At 42.4% G+C, this 19,323-nt stretch overlaps 2 protein-coding genes across 7 annotated transcripts; both read right to left on the minus strand.

Moving 5' to 3' along the window:
• Nucleotides 1–1,248: 1,248 nt before the first annotated feature.
• Nucleotides 1,249–4,058, minus strand: selplg (selectin P ligand). Of its 2 annotated transcripts, none has more exons than XM_040157707.1 (3): nucleotides 3,994–4,058; nucleotides 3,637–3,756; nucleotides 1,249–3,055 (listed from the first exon to the last, which is right to left on the minus strand). In XM_040157707.1, the coding sequence occupies exon 3, from the start codon at nucleotides 3,038–3,040 to the stop codon at nucleotides 1,679–1,681; it is 1,362 nt and encodes a 453-aa protein (XP_040013641.1). In that variant the 5' UTR covers nucleotides 3,041–3,055; nucleotides 3,637–3,756; nucleotides 3,994–4,058; the 3' UTR covers nucleotides 1,249–1,678. The 2 variants fall into 2 exon arrangements, with proteins under 2 accessions (XP_040013641.1, XP_040013640.1); XM_040157706.1 differs by having other exon boundaries at nucleotides 3,637–3,788; nucleotides 3,994–4,045.
• A 984-nt stretch (nucleotides 4,059–5,042) lies between these two features.
• Nucleotides 5,043–19,169, minus strand: LOC120806340 (coronin-1C-A-like). Of its 5 annotated transcripts, none has more exons than XM_040157391.1 (12): nucleotides 15,162–15,419; nucleotides 14,253–14,345; nucleotides 11,313–11,512; nucleotides 9,396–9,518; nucleotides 8,838–8,967; nucleotides 8,430–8,611; nucleotides 8,181–8,300; nucleotides 7,597–7,701; nucleotides 7,354–7,499; nucleotides 6,943–7,000; nucleotides 6,543–6,785; nucleotides 5,864–5,983 (listed from the first exon to the last, which is right to left on the minus strand). In XM_040157391.1, the coding sequence occupies exons 3-12, from the start codon at nucleotides 11,508–11,510 to the stop codon at nucleotides 5,864–5,866; spliced, it is 1,425 nt and encodes a 474-aa protein (XP_040013325.1). In that variant the 5' UTR covers nucleotides 11,511–11,512; nucleotides 14,253–14,345; nucleotides 15,162–15,419. The 5 variants fall into 5 exon arrangements, with proteins under 5 accessions (XP_040013321.1, XP_040013325.1, XP_040013323.1 ...); XM_040157389.1 differs by having other exon boundaries at nucleotides 14,224–14,345; XM_040157387.1 differs by lacking the exons at nucleotides 14,253–14,345; nucleotides 15,162–15,419 and adding an exon at nucleotides 16,948–19,169 and having other exon boundaries at nucleotides 5,043–5,983.
• Nucleotides 19,170–19,323: the final 154 nt, after the last annotated feature.

A 19,323-nucleotide genomic window follows, 5' to 3' on the forward strand; every position in this document is an offset into this window, starting at 1 on the left:
AGGGCCGCTTGTATGAGTGACCGGGTAATGCAGGAAGAGGTTAATGTTTCCTGTGTGAACAAAACACCCGTAACAGCCAGAAGAAGGGGGAAGGAGAGGGGCACATGCTGGAGACTGTTAGAAACAATGGGGTGTTTTTTTTGTTTTTTTTCCCTCCAGAGGCAAGCAATTAAACTCACACAGTGTGTGGGACCACTTTAGGGAAGGAGTGTGACGACGTATGAGTGGGCCTGCAAGTGACTGTGTATGTGTGTGAATGCATTTTTGGCAAGTCTGCTGTGCTTGTGATCAGTCGAGACAAATCTAGCTTTATATGGTCATCAGGAGCAGGAGATGTGGTCTGGCATCCTCCAGTTTACATTTGTCTCTGCTCTGCTGATAGTCAGATAGTCTGTTTCAGCTGCACATTGCTAAATGAAAAAGAAAAAAACAAAACAAAAAAAAAACAGGAAGAAGAAGGGGAAAAACACATGGCTTCATAGTCCTTATAAGCATTCAGGGCTCTGTTTTCTTTTTGCAGGAAGGGAAGTGAATATGAAATCAAGTCCAGGGTAGTACTTTTATAAAACCTTTCATAAGTGAGGGAAGTGATTGAGTTCACAGAGCACTCAGAGACACATAAGCACATGGAAACTCCACCTTGTCTGATCTTGTATGTTTTTGTCCCTTGAGCTCTTATTTTGGACATTTTCAGCACACAGTTTATCTGAATAACTCAGAACATGTTCTTATTTTAAATCTCAGAGTGAACAGCTATCAAAAAAAAAGTCAACAAATTATTTTATGGATCGTTTTCCAATAATTTCCTAGGAAGGTTCCTAGAAAGAAATATGTAATTATTATTCCAATTTTATAGGGATGAATTATTATTCCAATTAAATGCTAAGTGTATGATGAATTGATCTGTTTTTTAGGTTTAAATGGAATAGTTTTTCGAAAATCAACAATTCAACACATCTAACTAAAGTAAAAGTCTTGTCTCTATTACACAATTTTTTCCAGGAAACCTGGGAGACATTATTAGGCAATAACAGACCCATAAAAAAAAAAGTATCACATATTCATTAAATAGGACACTTGTTTAATAAATTATCCCGACACAGAAACTGCATCTCTACACAAAAACCCACATAAGCAGTCACATAAAGTTTATCATCCATCAAAATAGCTACCAGAATAGCACTTGTAAACCGAACAGTGTCTATAAAGAACAGCAAACCCCCCCCCCCCCAAAAAAAAAGTCTTCCTGTCCCTAAGTGAAACACCATCAGGTCTCAGCTTAGGATGTTAAAAAAAAATTATTCGATCACGCTCCTCATCCTGGCTTGAAGTCTCCATTTGAGGGCAGGTGTAAAATTATGGAAAACATGTTCATTCTTGCTGAAAATACAACTTTGATGACCTGACCTCACCAAATGCCGGACCCATTTAATGGTACATGAACATGAAACAGTAACTGTTTTTTTCTTTCTTTTTGTATCTGTGTGTGTGTGCTTGTGTGTTTGTGGTTTCTGTGTCTCTTCCTGCACAGGAATATGACATGCAGTGAAGCAAAACCAGCAAACTCAAACAGAAAACACTGGATTATTAACATGGCAACCGTTTCCACATCACTGCCAGCAGCCAAATACGTCCAATCTGGGGTCTGATAAAGTCCTGTCAGTAGTGATAAATCCAACTAAACAAAACGGTAATTTTCTGGAAGGAAGCTGCTGAGAGTGAGGTTATCTCCTCCTTCCTCGTCGCTGTCTCCGTCACTGGGGAGCACCAGGACTCCGTTAGTTACCGGACTGCGTTGTCTTGTGTAGGTGTAATTCCTCTCAGTCAGCAGGGCAGAGATGCACATCATCTCAGTCGCCTCCTGAGGTTTCTTGACCTTGTACTTCCTTGCTGACAGCTTGGTGCATAGGATGATGGTAGAAACCATGAAGATGGTGGCCAACCCAGCCAGGGAGGCGATGGCGATGAGACACTGCGTCACCACGCCCCGGGTAGAGCAGGGTCTGACCTCAGTGCTGGGTGGGCTCTTTGAGACTTCAAGAGGCGCTGCTGGAGTTGATCTCGTCGTCGGATTTGTCTCAGGAACGTGAGGGATCAAGATTCCTGCTGGACTGGTAGAGGCGGCGGAAGTGGAGATAGCAGAGTCATTTGACACTGTGGCGGTGCGAGAATCAGTGGTAGAGCTCGACCCTGTTGTGTCAGGAGACTGTGATGTGAAGCTGCGGGGTGTTGTGTCAGAAAGGGGCTGAGACGTAGAGAGCTCAGCGCTGGTGGTGGATTTCTCAGCTACTGTGACGGGTAAAGAAGTGATGTCAAACACAGGTGCTACCTCAGAGGCAGGGTTTGTTGCCATGTTGGTCATAGTAGAAGCTGGGGGACTGCTGATGAAGTGTGGAGCCTGAGTTGAATCATCAGGAGTGGTGCTGGAGGATGACTTGGATGGAACATCAGGCTTGGCGCTGGACGAGGGCTGTGGCGAAAACACAGCCACTGCTGCTGAAGATGCTGCAGACGTTGTCGCAGAAGTTGTTGCAGGAGCTGTAACGTTATTAGAAGTGGTGAGCCATTGTTGCTTTAACGCCTCTGTAGGTTTGGCTGTTTCTGAGGCCATTGTATTATGGGAAGGTTGAGCATCGCCTCCAGCTGTGGTCAGCGCTGCGGAGGTATGAAGAAATGGCGGACCCGAGCTGCTTGCAGTTGCTGCTACTGGGCGCTCGACAGCCACGCTGCCATTTGAGCTGTCACTTTTGTTATTCACATCTGCCTCTTTGGTTTCCATCGTGGGTAACACAGTGGTCTCTGCTGTTGCAGCAACAGTAACTTCTGCAGGTCTGTGAGTTGGAGCCCAGGTCGCAGACTGAATCTCTCTTTCATTATCAAGTACATGTGCAGTGGTGAGCGGCCTGCTTGACTTGTTTGGTTCAGCAGTTGAGTTGCTGCTGCTGGTCTCCGGCAGAGAAGCACTCTGGGTCTCCATAGAAAACAAAAAAGAAATTCCCCATAGCAGAGTCAGATATTCTTTCGTGCTGAGAGGCATCATTGTTGAATGAAAGATCTGAAATGGCAGAAAAGATTCAAGTTTACAGGTTCAAATGCCAGAGGTTGGGTAAGAATACTAGTAAAAGATTGGAGATGTACTGGTAAAAAGACACATACGGGGAAAAATCAATGTGTCATGTGTCTGCTAGTGACATCTAATGATGAAACAGTCATGAGTCTTTCACCACACCCATTGCTACATTTTCACAGAAAAATACACAGACCTACTGCCTTTGTAGTGTGAATCTGAAACTTTCCTAAAAAAAGTCAAACAGAAAAAGAAATTCACAGTTAATGATTTTTTGAATCTAATAAAAGTTTTGTACTGCAGCAGAGGATTCAAAATGAGATGTTCTGTATTTTTTTAAGTCTCGTCAAAGCTCTGAGTACAACGAGGATTTAGGGTCGGAAGGAAACAACCTACATAAATCTCTTTCTTTAGGTAACAGAGCAGAACATTTTTAGACAGCATTTTTTTTTAAAAGCCAACTTTGTCCAATACCTTAAAAAACCCCAAAAAACAGTAAACCACAAAACCAGAAACACTCAACCGGTCCAGAATAAATGTGTCCGCTGAGACACATGTCAGTGTCTTACCTTGCTGCTTGAGAAGCAGAGGGATGGATGTGAGGATTAAAAACTAATAAAAGTTGACTTCAGCTCATTTCAGTCTCTGTGGAGGAGCATCCCTGGAGCACTGACATGCCAACTGTGGCGCTGCTTGATAGAAGAAACAGGAAATGTTCACTCTAAAAAAAAAAAAACAGCACTATATAACATTTTCAGATTGGTCACATACAAACAGACACTTCCCTTAGAGACGCACTCCTAGTTTGCATCAGCGAGGAAGTAAAAGCTTCTTGTTACTACTGAAGACTTAAAGAACCTTTACATCGGGTCAGCTCAGTTACTCTAAGATCTTATATCTATTCAGTGGCAGATAAAGTGTCTTACCTCGCTGATGGAGAGGTTCAGGGGGAGAGCTCAGGCGCTGCTGTGCCATGCATTTCTGCTCTGCATGTCCTGATGGTCTGACTGCAACTTTACAGAGCAGCAGGAAGTGCTCAGTTCTGTAAACTGTTCAGATACTTTTCAAATGTCAACTTCTGATCAGAGATCTGGCTAAGATTTAAAGCTCTGATAGTTACCCACAGTCAGGTGTAATGCAAGCAGAAATAAAATAAGCTGAAATGACATGCAACAGTCAAAATACGTAAGGCTTGGACGTGCACACTTGTACCATGTGAGGAGACGGAAATGTTCTAACCTGGAAAACATAAATGCTGCTTTCTGTACTGATGAGTCACACTGCGCTGTGAGGTTTGAAGGAAACATACCCTAAACATATTCTAAAAATGACTTTGAAGCAAGTGTAGCCCCTCAGTTCTATCTGCACTCAGGTGCTAGTTTATTAGGATCACCGGGCTAAAAGCTAATGCAGTCTGATGGAACAGTCCTGCAATAAATCCTGCGTTCATGCGGGTTATACTGTTCAGTTTTTATTGAAACTATTTGAAAGAGTTGTTAATTCAACTGTATGATCATTTTGGACAGTACAGTAAAGTGTTTATTATTTTGTCACCCCATTTACAACAGTGAGGTTAGGCTAAATAACAGACACACCTCTTTTTTTTTCTTTTTCCTTCTCTCATAGTGAAGTGACTGTCTTTGAGTATTGGTCCAAAGATCGAGTGCTTTCTTGTTTGATCTGAAGTGCATGTAATACACACCCTCTTCTTCATCCATCCACAACAATCGTACCACATAGTGCCTCAGTAGCAGCAGTGAAAATGATTCAGATTCATAAAAGTAAGAATTCCACACTTTGACAGCCTGAAAAGTTCAACTTTGATGTGTTTCTTCACTGCGTATCTAGCTGAGATTTCACATCCATATCCGATGGCAGAAGACAGACTGAGTAAATGTTAGGCTCTCACTGATGTGCAGGGGTAAGAGTTGACAGAAGCCAGAGAAGATAAGAAGAAAGGTAAAATGGAGGTTTTCATGTGTAAAATCTTTATTATGTGCACAGAATTGTTTGTCAGGGGTTCAGTGAAACACAAGCTGGGTGAGTGGTCCCTTCCCAACACCAAATATGCACTGGAGAGGGCGACTCTAGTTCGACCCTTAACAGTGACAGGAGGCACCACTACATTTGCACAACATTTACACCAGAGAGATGCAACCCCCCCTCCCCCCTCCCCATTAAAACCCAATGTTAAAGTTCAATCCAAGAAGAACAGGAACGAAATGTTTCAGAAGGAATTCTTCCACATTCATAAATCTGATGGTTATCAACGAGCAAACTGGTGGGAAGAAAAAAGTTCAACAGCTAAAAATTCCAGCTTGACTAACTCATTCTATCAGGTTGTGACTGGAATGTACAACAGGAGAGAAAATAAATGTAAAAAGCAGTGCATGAAACCGCACACGATTCATATTTGGCAACACAAAAAAGAACAATGGAAATACTGATGCTACATACACTTTTTGAGTAGTAAGTACAAACTTCACATAAGAATGTTTTACCACTATTTGAAAACAAAAAAAAAGTTAAGACTTTTCCTTCAACAAAAATGTCTTTTCTTCAAACGTGTACATGAGCTGAAAGAGTTTTTCCTTTTCTCAGTGTGTGTCAGGGCAAAGTGTGAAACTCGAGGCTTGATGAGGAAAAATAAAGTTCATCTTGGAATGTAGGCCTGGACTCATCACAGGGATGACGCCAAGCTAAATGAAGCCGAAATCTTGAGAATTTGGCCCTTTGCTGACCCCGTCCATTCGATTCTCTCCAAAACAACCAGCGGTCCAGGGCAGGGGTCGCTTCTTACATGGCAACCTTGGCAACCTGCTCTTCCAGTCTGGCGATTCGACGGTCTTGAAGGATGACACGGTCCCTGAGTGACTTGAACTCGCGGAGTACCTCTTCCAGTTTATCTTCCATTTTCTGTTCAAAAATAGAAAAAAAAAAAAGTTAGTTTCACAAAGTCGAACAAATTTTCCACTTTTCATTTGGCACTTGAAGTTGCTCAGGATTTCCAGAACTACTTATAAAAGATTTTGTAGGCGATAGCTATTTCCCTTATTTACTTCAAAACAAAATTTTGTTGTTAATCCTGGCTAAATAAGAAGGGACTTTACAGGCAATGAAACCCTGTAACTGAACATTTTCCTTTGGTGCTCCACTGAATTGTGAACCAAACACCAAAGTATGTGCTGATCCATAACTTCTGTGAATTGTTCCAACCAAAATAATTACTGTGAATATTGGAGTGCAAGCGTCAGCAAGAAATGCTGTGTGCAAGTTTGAAAAGTGCTACTTTGAAATATTACAGAACAGTTTTTCTAAGAGGAAACAATAAATCATTATCTGTTTTTAAAAACCTAGTTATAATAACAGAAGTTATAATATACAAAAGTGAAAATCCACAGTTAAAGGAAAAAATATTTTTTAACAAAAACACTGGGAAATATGACAGTCCTGCGCGGGTCCTGCGAAAACTCACTGCTGAGGGTTGTGGAGAAGCGTGCTTCTGGACAGTTGAGATGTTCTCTGATTTTGTGGCTGGCTTGCTCTCCAGGACGTTCGTCTTGACCACTTTCAGATCGCGGTTCTTTGTGGAGACGTAGCCGTCTTTGAGGGAGATGAGGATGGGGCCTCCGTTCTTGCCGGCAAACCACTCCTCTGCCTCCAGGGCAGGATCGGGGCCGGCTGTGTCTGGGTAGAGGTCGTCCTGGAACAGATCCGACTGGGCAGGAGGAGACGGTAGAAAGGACACAGGAAATGTCATTAGGAAACAAGGACTGTGTAATATGATGAATGGTGTGGTTTGAGGAAAACGACATGGTCCATAAAGCAGCAATTTAAGAAAAGCATATTTATTACTTGATATAAAACAGACTTACCTTACGTGGGACTGTCATGATGATCGGTTCACATTTTCTCTCATGTAATTTGTAAAACCTACAGAGACAACAGTAAGAGAAGTTAAAATAATTTCAACCTAATTTTTTAAAACAAACGGAATACAATGTGGTGCTTGGACGTTGGGAAATTTTCATTTCACATTTTTTTAAAACCAAATTATTGATTGTGAAAATAATCAGTAGATTAATCGGTAAAGAAAATAAGTTGCAGTCCTGGTGACATCCCCTTGCAGCACCTTTTGGCCGTGTGGAGATATGAAATTTAGGTAGAAATTGTTTTAAACTGATCTGCTCTTGTAAAGACAAGTTTGTTAATAACCAAAAATGATGACACTTATACTGTAAGTTACTTGCAGAACACACAGGAGGGCATACTAACTGCTGGACTACCTTGCAATTTCACATTTGTTGACATCCAGGCCTCTTTTGGGCATGTATCCCATGCCCCTCTGGGGCTCCTTGGTGGAAAAGGTGTTGAGGTAGTGAACAAACGGCGCCTCATCGGTGATCTCAAAGTATCGAATGCTGCTGTCACCCTGAGGACACACAGTCACAGCTAAAAGTGAGTTTGTGAATCTAATGATTAGAATTGGGCAACAAAAACAGGAATATCGTTATTATAAGGCTTCTCACCTTTCCACACAGGTAGACTATATTGGTATCGGGGTCATAGAAGGGCAGCAGAACTCCGTTACTGGTGTCCATCTCTTGAACACATATTGGCTCATCCATGTTGTCCTGGTAACACAAAATTCAGCATTTGAAGTAATGGTACACTTTCGAGGAACATTGAGTCGTATAATTTACTGCCCATGATTAATGATTGAAATCCAACTATTGCTGATTGTCTGCATGAGTTGAGACTGTGTTCAATGCATGCCAAACTCTCACATATAGACAACAATGAAGAGGAATAAATCACATTCTGACAATGTTTAAAAATGACTTCTCTTCTCTCTTTGTATTCACCGCCCCCTGCTGGAGCTGAGATGTTAGAGACACAAATAGTTCAGAGAAAGAAGCAAAAAGTGAGTGAGCATGTTTACCACACAGGAGCAACTGATGGAGACAACAGATTAGACATATATCATGGGCAGGAAGCTGTAGAAGGTAAGGTTCTATAAAAGTTCAACCTCACTTTAACAGCTCCAGATAGCAGCATTTTTGTGATGTGTCAGAGTGTGAGGGATTGAATGAGATTCTCCATGTTGACATACACTTTTCCACAGGGCTAGCTGGCGCTCGCTCATGCGGCTGAATCCAGTGGTGAAAATGTTTCCGTCTGCTAAAAAGATTGCTCTCATTGGTCGAGCTCCCTCGTGGGCTTTGTCCTTCTCCTGAAAATAGACCAAAATACCGGTCAGATTGGACGGCCATGTTTGTAAGCATATGTTAGGTGATTCTGGGAAACATTATTCCACCCATCAAGCATCCCATCCCCAAATCCCCTCAGCGTTTTAACTTACCGCCACAATCTTTTTCTTACGGGGGTCGATGACACGGACCTTCTTGTCCTTGCAGGCGGTGCAGAGTAGGCTGCCATTGCGGCTCCAGCTGACGCTAAAGATAACATCGGGGTGCATGTCCTCCAGGTTGATCATGGCCTCTCCCGTGCCCACATTCCAGATGATGATCTGGTTGTCACAACCTAAAAGGGACACACACAGCACAGCCTGACTGCATAACAACTCTGTATCCAAGTCTATTTTTGACACTTTACATCACACAAAGCAACGCAACAGAATGCAATCCCTGAGATAACTGGTCAGATTTGGACTTCAACAGCGAACAGTGGAGAAAATGGCAGACCAGTTACCTAAACATTTCAGTTTGAGGGCAGAAGGGTGTACCACAGGCCTCAGTCAAAAGGTTACCTGCACTGAGGAGAACGTTGCGCGCGGTGGGATGCCAAGACACGATGCCAACCCTCTTAGAGTGGCCCTCTAACACGACCACAGGCTCTGAAAGGGGGGTCTCCAGCCCGTTCTCAGGGATCTGCCAGACCTAATTCAGAAAAAAACAAAATCAGAAAATTACAAACTACAGAGAGAAAATCTGTCAACTAAAATGATTTTTTACAGTATTATTACTAAAATGGATACTACAGAAATACAGTAGATTAATACTGTGAGTTAATGCCGATGACATTAACGTTCCGTGAGATAAAACACAGACGGCATGACTTTGTCAATCTTGACAGTGTTATACATAGTACATGGCCAGTAAAACTGGGCTATAAATCTTTAATAATATTTGACAAATACAGGGAAAGACCATTGGCAAAAAACATTTTACACTCAAGAAGTGCTAATTTTAATATATATATATATAAATATATAAAATTACTGATACTCCTTTACATGACACTAACATAATAAACCAGAAAAAACTCTAAGCTTGCGTGACACTTTAGAGATTAACCGTGTCCTTACCATGACCGTGCAGTCCTCCGAACCGCTCGCAATTACGAGGTCATTGTGAGGACACCAGTCGATGTCCAACACTGGGCCCGTGTGACCACATACTGTCGGGTAGACCTTGTCTATACGGCCAGTCTACGAGAAAGGGGACAACTTTGTAACAAAGGGGTTAAAGACTGTGAACTGAAGTAGAGCGATAAAGTTTGCTAATCTGATACCTGTCAGAGAGATATGAAAATGATCGACATACAGGGCTAACAACACTATCCTGTGTTCTACGTAAGTTCTATTTAATCCTGCATGACTAATAAAACAATTCTTGACCATCATGTTGCAGTTTTATTTAACAACCGACTTCATACTTGGCTACGGAACAAGCAACTGACATTATGAGCTAAATTAATAACGTTACACTTTCAAAAACTGAGCTCTGGTGTCAACTGAAGTTTAAAAAGAAGAAGACCTAACACCTGTGATTTCTACCGGAATATCCTGAAGTTATAGCAACTTCTCCAGAAGCAGGACATTATACAGTGAATATACTGTACTTAGTATTTAATTAATTAATATAAATTAATTAACCCAGTGGCCTAAAATACTGACAGAGCACCCCCCCCCCGTGGGTATAATGTGCTCAATGAGGCAATTGTAACAGGATACACATTGGATGCCTTTACTATCAGGCAGATTTAAACATTGATTATCTATGGTTTTTGCTACAGATATGAGCCCCAGGGAACAGCAGGACAGGGTCATGGCAGCAGTGTGACCCACATGTTCTGGAGCTTACAATATGACAGTGTACTGCTACAACCTCTGGATATGCTTTACACCCTCCGTATCCAATTTTGGTCCTCAAGAGCCAGTGTCACCCAGATTTTTATTCCTACTTGTTAGTTAAAGCCATTATGTGTAGGATTAGAGACTTTCTGACTTTGGTGGATGGCTAAAAAACATGTCATCAGAATAATTATAAAGAAGCTTTAATCACAGAACAAGACTCAGAGTCCACAGCCATGCTAGCAGCTCTGCGGGAGTCTACTTAGGCAAAGCGGTGCTTTGAGCTAAATGCTAACAAAGTTATTACAATTCATCCTGAGTGGGGGCAGGAATGTACATCGAATTCCATGGCAATCCCTGAAATAGTAATAGAAACATTTTCCTCAAAACTGTCAATGTCAACCTCGTGGTCAGGGGATCACTAAAGTTATTACGATTCATCGTCTGTGGAACTTGAATGTTTGTACAAAACTTCATAACAATCCAAAGTGGTGGACAGACCGACCGACCGACACTGCCATCACATGTTGCTAAACATGGCTGAAATTCTGTACAAAGTGCCGTCTGACAATTTGTTCATGTTAATGAAATGGAAGGTAGAAGTCGGAAAGAATCCCAGTGCTACCACTTTCTAACATTAGCATCACTAGACTGCTCAAGATGGTAACTGCCAGTGTTATATTAATAACGCAGTAATGTAATTTGCACAGTGAATTAACACTTCTCTGGCGTTATCCTGTGTTAAATGCCGGTTGTATGCAGAGGTGCAATGATAACATTTCTCATCCAAGGACCAGACTGAGTGGATCAGCCGATGCTTGGATACCATTGGCATCATGCTGCTAACGGGTGGGTAGTAAACTACGATATGAAATGGTTATAGAAAAGTTAAATCATACAGGAAGTGCCATAGCTTTAGCACTGTCGTTCAGTAGCTGATCTCATGTAGATATCTGTCAGCTGAACTGAGGCAACATCACAAGTAAAAGAGGGACATTGTATTTGCGCTTTCAGTAACCCCTTCCTATTTAAAGCCTATATTTTTTTTAGAATAGTCTATGCAAATTTGGACCTCACAGCTCTTCTGTAACTGACCTAAAAATGATCTTTTTCCATCACTTGACGTAAACAAGTAGCAGAGCATCTCACCTTTTGTAGAGGAAGGACAAGAAAAGCTCCTCCCCCGCTGGCATCTATGATGATGGCAACAAACTTGGGGTTGACGGCACAGAAGGAGCTGTCCCATGTGACCCTGGAGACACGGATGTCATCGTAGCACTGGTCGTTCCTCACGGCCTGACCAAAGACGTGACGGAACTTGCTCTGTCGCACAACTCGCCGCAACATATCTGCAGAGAGAAATGAGAGCACGGTGAGCCAGAGGTCCTGAGTGTTTTGCCCACAAATGTTCTCATTAAAGAATTTAATATAAAATGTATTAGCACTGCTGAAAGTTTCTCAACTAATAGACAGACTCTGGTTGGCTTTAGTGAATTTTGACCTTCTTAGTTAATCTATGATTCAAATCAAGAAATAAAACTTGTGGAAAATATTGCTTTTCCGCCTGCCTGAACATGGGTCAAGCTCTGTAGATTCTCAGTTTTGAACAAAGGCATGTGAGATTGTTAATGTTGGTATTTTTATGGGCAGATATATTCAACAAACTAAGACAATAAACACAAAATGCCTCGTGAAGTGCATTAAAAAAAAAAAAAACAACTAATGAAATCTATGTAAAATTTATTTCAATATCTTACAGTGTGTGATGAAGAACGCTTTATGTAAAATTTATTTCAATATCTTACAGTGTATGCTAGAGAACGCTCAGTTTTAGTAGTCATTGATATTTAGAATACCTGATGACGTCTCATAAAAGTTAGCTCAATTTCTGCAACTGACTGCAAAACCCAAATCTGTAGCCAAGCAGTTTCTCTTACAAAGCAAAAGCAAAAGCAAAAGCAAAAAAGGGAAGCCCCTTCCTCTGTCATTTCATGCCTAACTTTCAGTTAGAAAACCTAGATGTACATTTCTACTACCCATATTGAGTATGAGATATCCTTAATAGAGTCTAACCCTTCATCTTGTTCCATGTCTTTGACATCTGATTATTAATTCTTGAAATGTATCTATGGCATTTATGGATTCTTGACAAAACAAATAAACAACCCCCCCCCCCCCACAAAAAAAAAAACATGGACCTTTCCACACAAAATGGGAGAAGTCATTCATCAAATGTAGACAAATGTTCTGCAGACATAACATGAAAACCAAAAGATGGAAATTCTCCAGAAAACTTGGCCTGTCTTAGCATTGTCCATTGTAAGTCCAAAACAATCGTCTTTGCCGCCTGAGGGAAATTTTTCATCATTTTAGTGACATGCTTTGCTGAGTAATTATGTAAAAAAATGAAATAAAAATATAGCGCCTCAGGGCAGTAATTAAGCAAGCGACAGCGACAGGCTATGTGGTTATACAGGATGCTGCAGGATTTTTCTCCAGTTTTCCACAGGTCTGTCATCACATCGAACCACCTGGTTCTTCACAACCAATCACAGATTATGAAGATGGAAAAGCTGAATCAAAGCCTTCTGGATCTAATGTAGAAGCTTGGATTTTTCCAAAACTGTATTCGGCAACACCAGAACATATTTTACAGAGTTTTGTAAAGGACTGAACAAAACGTGCATCTTTGATTTATAGCAGTCATTTTTAAGATAACTTTCTTGCTCAGACTAAGTTTGTTTTGACTATACCCAGGTAACTGTGTTTTGATTTTAAATGTCAGGTTTTTAAGTTTATTTTTTATTATCATTTCTTGTATATGCTTAGTAATTCTGTATTTTTAAAAAAAAAATGGTTATAAGGATGTTAACAACAGACAATACGTTGAAACATGCAATCTGAATTCAGTAAAATAAACCCCCATGTACTAATGAACCCTCACAGGTAATTTCAATTATTTGGCCTGAACAAGAAACTTGTGAAGAAGTAGATGTGTCAGCTACAGAGTCAAGTGAGTGTTTAGATATCCAAATGGTTTTTTCATCCCAAATGCCAAGTCCGAAGCAAAAGAGCATGTACAAATAATGGACACTAACCATATAATGTCAATGAATGTAAGACCCAAAATCTAAACTGTCCATACAGTCTCTACTCAGTATGCTCTACCCAGAACATTTATATTCACACACACACACACACACACACACACACACACACACACACACACACACACACACACACACACAGCATAACAATTTTGTACTTTTATGCCTTAAAACACTTTAATCTGTAACTATTATCATCATCATCATCATCAGATACAGAGATATGAGAGAAATGAACAGTTTCAAGGTGAATTACTGGATACGAACCTTTTTATGAATCAAATACTACCCTCGAAAAGGCCTTGATTCAAAGAGCAATGCCCCACAGAGCCATAAACACTGTTTGTGTTCTTGCAGGGTGGCATAATGCCTGGACAGCACAGGACTACAGTCTACGCTGACCAGAACAGCATGTTCCCCCTCAGCCCACATCAGTGCTCCGTTCAAGAGGAGCTCCCCTCGCTCTAAATATGCGTCTGAAAAGGTGAGCGGCTTCAGCCCCTGAAGGCTTTAGTTGGTGCCATGCATTCCAGCGTGATGCTCCCTAGCCTACACCACTGTCACCACCCGGGCACACAAGCAGGGCATCACTGGGCATCACGACGGTGGCCTGACTGATGGGAGCGCACTCAGTGATAGGCCTCCTTATGGCAGTAGCACACCAAGGCTCAGATCTTATGGTCCAGGAGAGTAAGCTGGATGAGAATTTGGATAGCTTCGCTGACATTAATAAAATGTAGTCAGTATCCCTGCAGGGGGTCTGCCCCCCACCACCACCACCACCCACACTTCCCCCGTCCGTTATTTCAGTGATGGTCTGGACAATGCGACCACACGGTGTGCACACCACCACCACCACCACCACCACTCGTTATCACCCACAAGCTCATCATAATACCGGCATGTTACGTTTTTAGATGCGCGTGCTTAATACATCGACCGATCTTACTCACTCGAGGTGCAAACGGCTGCAAGGTGTTACCGTTAAACAATGGTTGCCGGCTAACGTTAGCTGGTGTCGCCACGAAGCTCGGTGTGTCCCCTCCTCCTCCTCATTGAAGCATGTAGCTACAAACTGGGATATGAAGGTGATAATGAGACCCAGCAGTGATATATATTTTTTTAAACTATCTTATCAGTAACTTCACACCAATTCGTTAATGTTGTTTGGGAAGCTTTGGTTAGATATAACTTAGCTAGGCTTGCTAGCGTAACGTTACGGTTACTGAAACAAGGGGTTGGACCGAGTATGCAGATTTATATTTTGGTGATTACACCCCAGATGTGACTTTCACTTGAAAACGCCACAAAACATGTTTTACTGAGGTGTTTGAGTCAATAAAAATGCTGCACGGAAATTCGAGTTGAGTATAACGCTAAAGGGAGGCGAATGATAATCGTAGAGCGTGTTCCGCCGCACTACCCCGGCCGGCAGCTCGGCAGCTGTGCCGGGGCTGGTCCAGTCTTAACAGCCGCCGACACATAGAAACACCGCAAGCAAGGACAAGACATGTTTTTTTTGTTGTTGTTGTTCGTTTTTTAACATTATCTTTAAAATATCAAACGAGTAGGATATGACTTGTGTGTTATGGCCTTACAGATCTGTTCACTCAGACTTAAAATGTTTAATTTCTCCCCTCTAGCCTACCAGCGTGTTTTGCATCCACGCTCCGGTTAAGCTAGGTTAGCGACCTAGCCTAGCTGCTAACTGTTAGCTGTTAGCTGCGGTGGACCGCCGCCAGCTGACGCAAGTGCAGATATTTCCACCCGAGGTTTTTGGCTGTTCCCGTTCTCAAACACGTCCAGTGCGCTAAATGGATGCTGCACAGCCCCGAGCGCAAGATCACATGGAAAATGCAAAATGCTGAGACACTTTTCAGGCTTTTCTTACCTCCTAAATCTATGCAAGATTTTCGTAAGCACGGGGGTAATCAATCACAACACATGAATCTGGTAGTTTAGGCGCGCCCTTATCCTGTAGGACGTTGCTCTAGTATCCCTTGTCTCCACCAAAAAAAAAAAAAAAAAAAGCCCAGCCGCTTCGCGCTTATTCTCCCTCCTGCTTGCAAATGTGTGGCCCGGAGTCAGTGTTTTAAATCTAGTGGTATTTCAGAGTGCGAGTTGACGACCAGAGCATCTCGTGTCGTCTCCTCACCTGCGGAAGATTAGCAATCGTCTATTCTCATCGTTATTAAATTCAATAGGATACGGTGACGACCGGCTACGGCACATGCGCAAACGGAAAGCCAGATTTCTTTTCCCAAGGCTGTGATTGGGGATGGGGCTGCAGGAAAGCCGTGTTTCTCCCCATGTCATCCTCATGTCCTTTAACGTAGACCTACGGAATCAGTTCATTTTGTTCAGTTATGCAAAAATGTGGATTTCATAGCCAGCAGCATCTTTTGTGTCAGGGTCCCTCCCCTCCCCCTCTGTCCCATCCCACCCGGGCCTGTCCTGTCCCAACACAATAAAGAACCCCCCCCCCCCCATAGTCCGGGATGCACCCATACATCCCAAGTATCCAGGAGAATCAGCAATCAACCATTCCCTTTGTTTTACTTTTCAGTCATTATATTGTCTCAAAACACATTTGCACTCCTTGTCTGGTTAAATGTTAGTGATCTAGCAACTGGATTTTATACCACAGTTTCGCTCATTTTAAGTTGACGCCTAAGATGTGTGGATACATGTAAAGGTGCAAAATTTTTAACATTGCTGTGCAAAGTAGCATGGTGAAGCGAGAGGAGGACGAAACATTACGCCGACAGGGAGGTGTGCTGGTAAAAAAACTATTTATTTAGCGCCTCAATTCCTTTGAGGCACTGACACAGGGTCCTTTAAGGTGGATTAACACATTAATACTCACATTTACACCTAGCTGTGAGAAAGAGTCTCTAGTTTATCCTGAGCATGATTACATCAGCAGTCTTTAAGAACAAAAATATTGGCAAAAACAGAACACCACTACTTTGTTAGCAAACAGTTGCCTAAGTACACATCCAGCAGATACAGAGCATTAACATTCAATTAGAGTAATGTCAAGTCCAATATTCACTCTCTTTATTTTAGCTCCTGATGGAAATATCATGCTCTTTAGCAGCTAAATGCTCCACTACGTTCACCAGCTAGTTGCTAACTTTGTCTGTCTGTTTGTTTAGTGCTGGGCAGGTAGCAGTGGGCTTATCTAAGCTTTTTTTTTGCTGAAAGCAGCTGTAAAACGAAAATTATAATTTAAAAGAAATAAAATCCCCCTTAGAGCTGAGGGGAACTGCAGTGTTGGATGAGAATTCTCCATAGGTTTGTCACAACAAGCAGCTCCTTTCATATTACACATATGATATATCATGTGATCCACTGTTAAAAGACAAATTGACTAGAACAGTTTTAAATCTGATTTTTGAGGTTTTTTTTATATTTAATAACTGCCAGCCAGTCAATTTCAGAAGGTCAAAATGTTAACACAGTCAAGACATCAACTTTGTATCTTCAAAACGTCACAATTTCACTATAAAAGTGATTCCTAACTTGACGATTATTCATCAAAGTTCATCAATTTGCACCCTCTCATTCTAACATTGAAAACATGCTTATTTTTGTATGAATGCTTTGATAAACCACAGACTCATTAAAAAAGACAGAAGTAATGTATTCAAGCTTTGACAGTCCCAGGTCCTTACCTTTCTTTGGAGGTGGTTGAACTTCTGGTGGTCTCTCTTTGGATTTCTTTGGGACATCAAAGGCATTCTTCATTTGGGATACTTTCACACTTGGACTCGGCTCTGCCACTCGAACCTGAGCTTTGGCCCCTTCAGGTTTGACCTGACCCTGATGTCTCTGCATTTGATTTGTTTCCCTGATAATTTCTGCCACAGGCTTGTAGGAACCCACCTCACTGCCAGTTCCTGCATCCCTGTCACTACTGTGATCGGTCACATCTTTACGGTAACCATAGTTAGCATGGTTGTCTTTGCCGACCTGTTTGCTGACTCCCTCAGATTGGAACTCAGAGTATATATCTCTTTTCCCTGAACAAGCAGGTTTTGGTCTTTGGGTTTCTTTGTCCATCATGACCTCTGGTACGTGTGTATCTGTGGACACAAACGGATTGTGGGACTTTTTTGCAACAGGAGGAGGTGAGCTTTTATATCTGGACCGTCTCCCCAGGAATATCTTTCTCTGCGACATGTCCAGGTTTTGCGGCTCTTCATCCGGGGACAGCTGTGCCATGCGCACACAGTAGTCATAGTTGATCATATCTCCATACTGATCATCTATGTCTCCTAGTGAAAGATGTTGCCAAGGGCCAAAGTCAGCTGACAGCCGTCGCATGTTGGTTGGCACGTTGTAAGTGCCTCTTTCCTCCCACATCAAGCACATGTCCTGATTAGTGGGAGCGTAAGATGGAAGATCTTTGTTAAAGTGAAAAGTGTGTCTCCTCTTGACCCTCTCCTCAGAACGCAGATGATCTTTGCCTCTTCTTTGCACATCAGTAGACATTAATTGTGCAGTTTTGAGCCTTATGAATGGGTTTTTAGGTTTTTTGGGGACAGGTGGAGGTGGACCTTTGACTTTGGGCTTTTCTTTTGGCATAGACTCATCTTTCGAATCACATGAGGTCAGCGTGGCGTCTGGCACCATCTGTGAATTGGCCATACTGGTATCGAGTTGTGGTGCCACTCTGTCTTTCTTAGGCAACAGATGAGTTAAAGGTGGAGGGGTGATGACAGCAGAGAAGCAAACAAGCTCACTCTCCCTCTTTAAGCTTGCTATCTCTATCTTTCCATCACAGCTTTCATTCCCTGACAGAGGAAGACAAGGGATCTCATTGCATTGTTCCAATAAAAATGAGCAACTGTCTTGCGGTTGGGGTATTTCAGAGCTAGGGGGCTCGGCCTTTGGGGGGTGAGAGTCTGCTGCTGTACCGAATGCTTGGCCGTCCTCTGACTTGGTGCATGAAATAAGAACGCCTTCTTTAGCCCTCTTTGAGACGGCACCAGCAAACCTGTTCTGATAGGACTGATCAACTTCTGTTTTTTGTGCAATAAATCCAGAATTGTGGCTCTCCTTATCTTGATTTTGTGATTTTCTTAAAGAAGGATATACTTTCTCCAAGTATGGTTCCCAGTCTGATGTGACAGCTCTCTCCCCACTCCCCTCTTCCTGTGTAATCAAACGGCCTGCTTCACCAAGCACATTTTCCAAATCACTAGTGCTCTTTCTCAATCTTTTCACAAACCCGCTGTTATTTTGTGTTGACATGTGCGCCTCGCTCATGTGAGTAGAAACTTGCCCTTTGCTGTGGTTAGTCACGTTTTGCTCCCTCTCTGCTTTTCCTCTCCCAGTTGTCTCAGTGTGGGCAGCTCCAACATGACTGACTCCTTTTAGCTGACACCTGCTGCCTGTCACTTCAGCTAAATGCTGACCCATTTCGCTCTCAAAACAGGCAGCGGTTGAAGCACGTGCTTCCATGCTGTCAGTCGTGACTAAAAGTGTGTCAGGAGTTCTTCTGCTTTTATTCTCATACCCCTTTCCTTGAGGGGTATTCCAGGAAGGTTGTGGAAGGTTATCATCACTGCAGGTCGCAGAAGCGTCTGCCTCAACTCTTCTTTTAATAGATGATTGAAGATTCTCTGTTCTTATCCTGTTGCCAAAAGTATTATTTTCTCCATCAGAAGACAGCCAAGTTTCATCCTTCTCGAGCACCACAAAGTCCTCCTCATTAGCGGGATCGCATGTTAGACCCCTTTTTTGAGTATCAGGAACTGACTTGCTACAGCCAGTTTCCGACTTCTTCCCATTTCTTTGTTCCTCCATAGCTGTAGTCCAAGGAAAGGCTACAGCCTTACCCTCAGAGCCTTGCCTTTTGTTTAAAGTTTGTCTGGTCTCCTTAGGGCTCAGGCGAGTTTTTGACTCCCCTACAGTTCTAGTGACACTCCGGCTCTCCCTGTCTCCACCCACCCACTCTCCCCTGGAGTTGAGAGGGTGCTCCCGCTGACCTAGAGGCCTGATTGGCTGCCCAGTTTGGGGCTCTGTACGTGCAGAAGTGAATGTGT

This window comes from Xiphias gladius, chromosome 20, assembly GCF_016859285.1.
Source record: "Xiphias gladius isolate SHS-SW01 ecotype Sanya breed wild chromosome 20, ASM1685928v1, whole genome shotgun sequence".
Taxonomy (NCBI): Eukaryota; Metazoa; Chordata; class Actinopteri; order Istiophoriformes; family Xiphiidae; genus Xiphias; species Xiphias gladius.

Bases quoted from the DNA above. Each gene is read 5' to 3' on its own strand.
- selplg (XM_040157707.1), bottom strand. From the start codon at position 3,040: ATGATGCCTCTCAGCACGAAAGAATATCTGACTCTGCTATGGGGAATT.
- LOC120806340 (XM_040157387.1), bottom strand. From the start codon at position 19,084: ATGGAGGAACAAAGAAATGGGAAGAAGTCGGAAACTGGCTGTAGCAAG. The intron at 11,513-16,947 runs GTAAGGACCTGG...TTCTCTCTGCAG, and splicing joins TCAACCACCTCCAAAGAAAG to ATATGTTGCGGCGAGTTGTG. The intron at 8,612-8,837 runs GTAACCTTTTGA...TGTCCCTTTTAG, and splicing joins CAACGTTCTCCTCAGTGCAG to GTTGTGACAACCAGATCATC.